Below are 6,116 nucleotides of genomic sequence, written 5' to 3'. Positions count from 1 at the left end.
GGGGAGGAGAAGGTTTTATAGGCCCGGGGCATGTATGACCGCTGATCAAGCACTGTTCATTTTTTGTTATAATAAAGAATCAAGTACTGTTCATGGCCGGGACGGGAAATGTAAAAAAAAAAATCTGGAGCTTGGTTTGACTGAAGACCGGAGAAAAGCGCGAGACTTTGAACCGAGAAGAAAAACAGAACCACGTCACGCTCGGACCGGTCCTAGTCTCCTGTCCTCTCCCTCCCTTCTGGTCCTGGGCAAGGCCACCACCATGGGGCCGCCATGAATATACGCTCTGGTCCTATTTAGTTATCATCGCCGCACTAACCAGCGGCGTCGCTCTCACCGGATCGCCTCGTTTGGACCCATCGACGCGGCGCAGGTGAACGGGCATGGCAATGAGTGGCATATGAAATGAAGTTCACCGCGCTTTTCCTGGAAGTTTCGCGGCCGCTGCCGTCCATGGACAGACAGTAACCGCGGGGGGGAAATCCGCCTGGCGTTGTGCCGCGCCGGTACGTGGCTTGGTGCCGTCATCTCATCGCCGGACGTGCGATCGATCCGCGCCGCGGCTGGGCGGAGGAAGATGCCCGGAAGGCGGCGCGCGCGGTTGGTTGCCGGGAAGTGAGCAGTGAAAGTGGGAAGCTTTTTTTAGGCTAGGGTAGAGCCAACTTGGCCCAGGGGCACGCACGATCGCCGTGTAGCAGAGCAAGGGAAGTTTGCGCCATGTGGACTTGGCGTGCCCCGCGTACGAACAGTGACCGGACTGGATAGTACGTACAAGCCGAGCGGCTAGTGTGCCGCGTGCCCACGGAAGGAGCCTCTGCACAGTCCCTGGACCTGGACCTGGACCTGGACCGAGGAAGGCGCAATCAGCAGCCAGTCCGTGTGGTACACGGTATCGTGTTCGATCTTTCACCGTGGTTTTGTTCCCCGTTTGTTGCATCTTTGAGACTTGCAAGAGAGATGGCGTACATACAGGCCACAGCCTCCTGATGGATCGGTCCAACAAGAGAAGGGTTCAAAGTTCAAACGATGTGTGTAACCGGCCGGTCCTGGCCTACAGGGAGTAGGGTCGTCGAGCTAGCGAGTCACGTCGATCTGCTTTGACGCGGCGTGTGCAGTGCAGGTGAAGCCCGCAGTCGTCAAAAGGTTTTCTACATGGATGGACACGACGCGACCCCGGACGGATGCGCTGGGCTGGGAGACTCGGTTCGAAACACCAAATCAAAAGAATTCACCCCACACGACCTGAGATGAATAGATTTGAAACCAATTCATCAGAAGACGTTCCTGCCGACTACAAAGATGTCTGTGACGACTTTGCAAATCTCAAGATAATGTGCCGGCAGTATGTATGAACGTCTGTGTTGTTACCGCGTTCAAAAAATCACCGCACTCGTCCGGCGGCAGCGAGAGAAATAACTCGCTTGTTGGTAGCTCCCCTCGCCTAAAGCGCAGCGCGACCACGCTTGCTCAACATTATAGCAGTGTTTTCGTTTTTTTTTCTCTCTCTGCTTTTTCTGTTAGGTTTCCTTATTCTTCGGGCAGGTTTTCTCTGTGTTCTTTCTTTGCCCGATTTTCATTGTTTGTAGTCAGGTTTCCTACTGTTTTCTACTTTTCTTTTCCTTTTTAGTATGCTTTTTATGTTTTTTATTTCCTCAGCGGTTTTCTATTATTTTCATTTTTTTCGAGTTATAATCATTTTTTCATTGGTTCACTTTCTTTTCTTCTCTATATGTTAGTTTTCTTTGTTTTTCGGTTTCTTTGTTTTCTTAGCCTTTTGCTTTTGCTTCTTTATCGATCTTCACTGATTTTGTCCTTTATTTCTTATTTTTTTCTTTGCTTTTTTAGTTTCTTTCTTGTTTTTCATTGGGTTCTCTTTCTTTGTTTCTTTCTCCATTTCACTGTTTCTCAAATACACGATGTATGCTTTTTTCTTACATACAAGTTTTAAGCACTTTTTGTGCACATGGCAAACATTTTTCAAGCACACAGTAAATATTTTTTATGGGAATAAATATATTTTTCGCAAACAATGTAACTTTTTATATCAGGAACTTTTTATATACTTGTTTAATATTTTCAATACATAATTAAGTTTTTTAAATAAATTTTTATTCCTATTTTATTCAACATATGTTGTACAGTTTTTATATACATTAGGAACATTTTTTATACATGTTTCACATTTTTAAAATATATTATCAACATTTTTTCATACACATTGTATATTGTTTTTGTCAATATTTTTTATATACATGAGAAAAAACTATACAGACTTAACATTTTTCAGAATCTTGATTACATTTTTATATACATGTTCACCATTTTGTTCATACATATTGTATACTTTTTCTATCCATGTTTCGTATACATGACGAAAAATTCTATACATATTTAACATTCTTCAAATGCTTGAGTAATATTTTTCAAATACTTGATTAACATTTTTCAAATGCTTGATTAGAACTTTCTAAATACATGATCAACATTTTTCATTCATTTTACATATACATGAGAAACATTTTCTCTGTATGCATTTAACATTTTTCGAATGCTTGATTAACATTTTTCAAATATTTTATTTAAATTAGTTTTTTTAATATATAGTACTTTGACATATAAAGATAAGTAGAAAATAAAGTAAAATAAAAATTGTGAAAAAATAAGGTTGTGACATGTGGCCTCCCGAATGCCTGGGCCGGCCTATCTCGTGCTCGCCTTCGGGCGAGGCTGCCCTACGTCTTGCTGTAAGACATTAGCGTGCCCCTACGATGGCGCTCTTGCAACCTATTTCGTAACGCCACATGATTGGGCCTTTACCAAAATTAGTTAATTGTCTGTGAGTTGCGACGGAATAAAAAAAAGATATGAGAAGTGTCATCTCACTTTACAGTCAATTGTAAAACATTTAGCAAATATATGAAATGGCCCTCACGTATCGCAATAAGTGATGCCCACCCACGCAAAGGACCAAAGTCGGGCGGTCCCTGCCATGGCCGAACTGCACCCCGAAGAGGAGTCTGACTTATCGAACACCTCCGATAGTGAGTACATCTGCCTTGATTTGTTTTGCGTTTTCGATCGCTACTTCGGCAACAAAGACAGCAAAAGCAAGGGCAAGGGGGACCGTGGACGAACTTCTTCATTGTATCATTTGTAGTCGAACATCACCAATTTTCGATAGTTTGATGACATGTGCGCGTTTAACTGTGTGTAAGTTTAGCATCGCATGAACAAGTATGAATTTGAGGATTTAGTTTGAGAGACACAGTTATGAACGCAAACTTTTTCGCGGACGTACAGTGGTCTAGATTTGGCCAGACCGATTGTAGATGCTCTAAGGCGACATGAACGACGGCTGCTTTCGCCGGAGGAGCAGTGTTTACCTGCTGATGCAATGGCGCTCGTGGCGAGTGCTTCTACAGTTCTACAGGACCATCCTAATAATGGAGTTTTAAGTACCATGGTGAAAAGAAGAGTGCAACGAAGTGATGGCTGAGTTCGGGCTAGGGTGTTGTCCAGTCCGGTGCCGCCTCGGGCCGGAGCTTCTCATTCTTGCACTACGTCCCTTGACAGGTTCCGAACGTCCGGTTAAAAATACCCTGACAGGTCCAAGAACAGCTCGTCGAGTTGGCCTTCGAGCTCCATGTCAACTCCGAGGCCGCCACCCGCAGCCGCGTAGCCGTAGCTCCCGGTAAGCTGGCACCAGGAGCTCGCCGGCGAGGAGGGGAAGGAAAACGGAGTCACGGGCTCTGCCGGCCACTGAACCCCTTCCGGCGGGCTCTGCTGCTCCTGGCCGAATGCAGCAGGCGGCGGCAGCTGCTGCTCCGCGCCGGCCAGGACCGCGGCCTGGGCGCAGGTGTGCGCGCCGAGGTACACGACGTCGAAGAGCAGCGGGTCGGCCGTCGCGCGCTGCACCTGCTTGGTGGCGGCGCAGCCCTGCGTGTGCCGGTGCGTGCACCGGAAGTAGGATCTGGGGTACGTGGCGCCGAGGATGTCCTTCTGGCCGTACTTCCGCCAGCTCAGCCCGTCGTCGAGCGGCCCGAGGTCCTGCATCGAGGCCACCCGGACCTGCGTGCGCACCTTCGCTGCCGCCGCCTTCCTGCTCCTAAGCTGGCCGTTCACGCTCGCCCTGCCGCCGGCATTGCCGTCACGGCCGGCAAGGCGCACGGCCCGGTCGACGGACGCGGCCAGCGCGGCGCAGAGCTCCCTCGCGGCGCCGGGCGCGCCCTGGTCGCCGTCGACGCGCGCCTCCAGCTCCCTCGCCATGGCGAGCAGCCCGTCGAGCTCCGTCGCCAGCGTCGCCATCGCGTCCTTCATGCCCGGCCCTCCGCTCAGTTTCAGCACACACTTAGCTACCCGGTCAGTGGCAAGCGTCTCACGAGATGTGATGATGAGCTTGGTAGCGACGGGGAGGGGAGGAGGGACTCTTTTATCGTGCCGGATCAGTGGTAAGCAAGCAGTAAGCACTGTTCATGGCCGGGGAATCATTGATCTGCAAGCGAGGTTCGGACGTCGGGTTGACTGAAGACCGGAGAAAAGTTGGAGACTTCGAATCGAGAGTGAAGACCAAAAGTGTACCACTCTGCTCGCCTGTGGCCCATGGGCAATGGACACTGCTCCGATACATCAACGTACAGTGTGTGTACGCTCTGCGCTCCGACCATACTACTCTCTCGTCTTAGTTAGTAATTGCCACAATAACCAGTGCCTGACGGACGACGTGGCCGGCCGCGGTAACCAGCGCCGTGGCTTTCCGGTCCGATCGGACTCACTCTCGCCACGATCACAGATTCACATTGGCAATACATGTTGCGAAGTTCAGTGTGATCTTCCCGGAAGTTTCACCGCCGATGTGGCCGAGAGAGTACATTGGTGCGGCACCGTGCCCTCGATCTGACTCCCAGACGGGACGCGCGTTGGTGGCTCGCCGGGAGCGGGAGGAAGTTGCCCGGAAGGCGGCGTGCGGCTTCCCGGCAACTCGGTTTGCACGGCGCAACGGAACTGCGGCGGGGACAGTGATAGTGCCTGCGTGTGACTTTTAGGCTAGCAGCTAGCCAAATGGCCCAGCGTACACGATCGACGTGAACGTCCAGGCCGAAGCCTATGCGCGTACGTACTACGAGCCAGCCAACCATCATCCATGCATGCATGTACGGGTGATACATACAGCGACAGGGCTACAAGCTGGTACTGTACGAACGAACCGGGCGGGTCATCCATGCCGGTGTGCCCACATGATCAGTGCACCGTCCCTGGACAGCAAGCGACGCAACTAGACCGACAAGTGCACGGCGCGTCTTGTCCGTGAATGCTCGCGATCAGCAGCGCTTGGACCCATCCTCCAGTGAAGTTTCGTTGCCTTTTACATGCATCTCGCAAGTTGCCATTAAGATCTACCGGCCCCGGTCTTTGAAGAGTGTCAGATGTTAATGAAGTATCTCCGAAAGGAAGGTTCTATTACGCGTTGTACTCGACAGTCCAACGCGGTACTCTCATAAATTTCCTCGGCTAATCTGGGTACCATGTGTGTGGGGTTGGATACACCGCCTCACTCGATTATCAAATTGTTAGCGGATGATGTAACAATGATTGGGAATGGCTACACGTCAGTCAATTGATTTTCAAATTTGGGTCAACCGATCGTTTCTAGCCGTTGGATATGGATCGAACGGTGGGCAGTCCTTCTTCCTCCATCTTCTTCTTCTTCCCTAGGCCGCCGCACGGAACGGCGTCTGCGACCGCCACCTGCGGCCGACGGCGCTCCCGCATAGCCTCGCCGCCCTGCCCTTCCCGGAACCGCTCGCCACCGCCAGTCTTGCCGCCGCCCCGACCATCCGTCTAGCCCCGCCCACGTCTGTTTTTTTCCTCCAGCGAAGCCCCACCACCGCCCCACACCACACCATCGTCCACCAACGCCCCCACCCTAAGATAGATAATGGGGTAGCCCTCCGGCGAGCCCCTTCTTCCCTCCGGCTCACTCCGGCAAACTATCAACATCGATTGACCCCAAATTTGAAATTCAATTGACTGACATTTAGCTAATGTGATATTGATTTAAGCATTTAGCTGCACACCAATCGCCTCAAAAACAGAATTTTGCTTACTCGATTTCTGGT

The 6,116-nt window shown here is 50.6% G+C and overlaps 1 protein-coding gene across 1 annotated transcript; it reads right to left on the bottom strand.

Moving 5' to 3' along the window:
- Nucleotides 1–3,100: 3,100 nt before the first annotated feature.
- Nucleotides 3,101–4,743, bottom strand: LOC123183204 (transcription factor WRKY19-like). The gene has a single exon (XM_044595968.1). The coding sequence runs from the start codon at nt 4,315–4,317 to the stop codon at nt 3,589–3,591; it is 729 nt and encodes a 242-aa protein (XP_044451903.1). The 5' UTR covers nt 4,318–4,743; the 3' UTR covers nt 3,101–3,588.
- Between the last annotated feature and the right edge of the window lie 1,373 nt (nt 4,744–6,116).

The sequence above is a fragment of the Triticum aestivum genome, chromosome 1D (genome assembly GCF_018294505.1).
Source record: "Triticum aestivum cultivar Chinese Spring chromosome 1D, IWGSC CS RefSeq v2.1, whole genome shotgun sequence".
NCBI classification, from domain to species: Eukaryota; Viridiplantae; Streptophyta; class Magnoliopsida; order Poales; family Poaceae; genus Triticum; species Triticum aestivum.
Note: the sequence above shows the minus strand (reverse complement) of the source record. Positions and strands in the feature narration are given on the sequence as shown.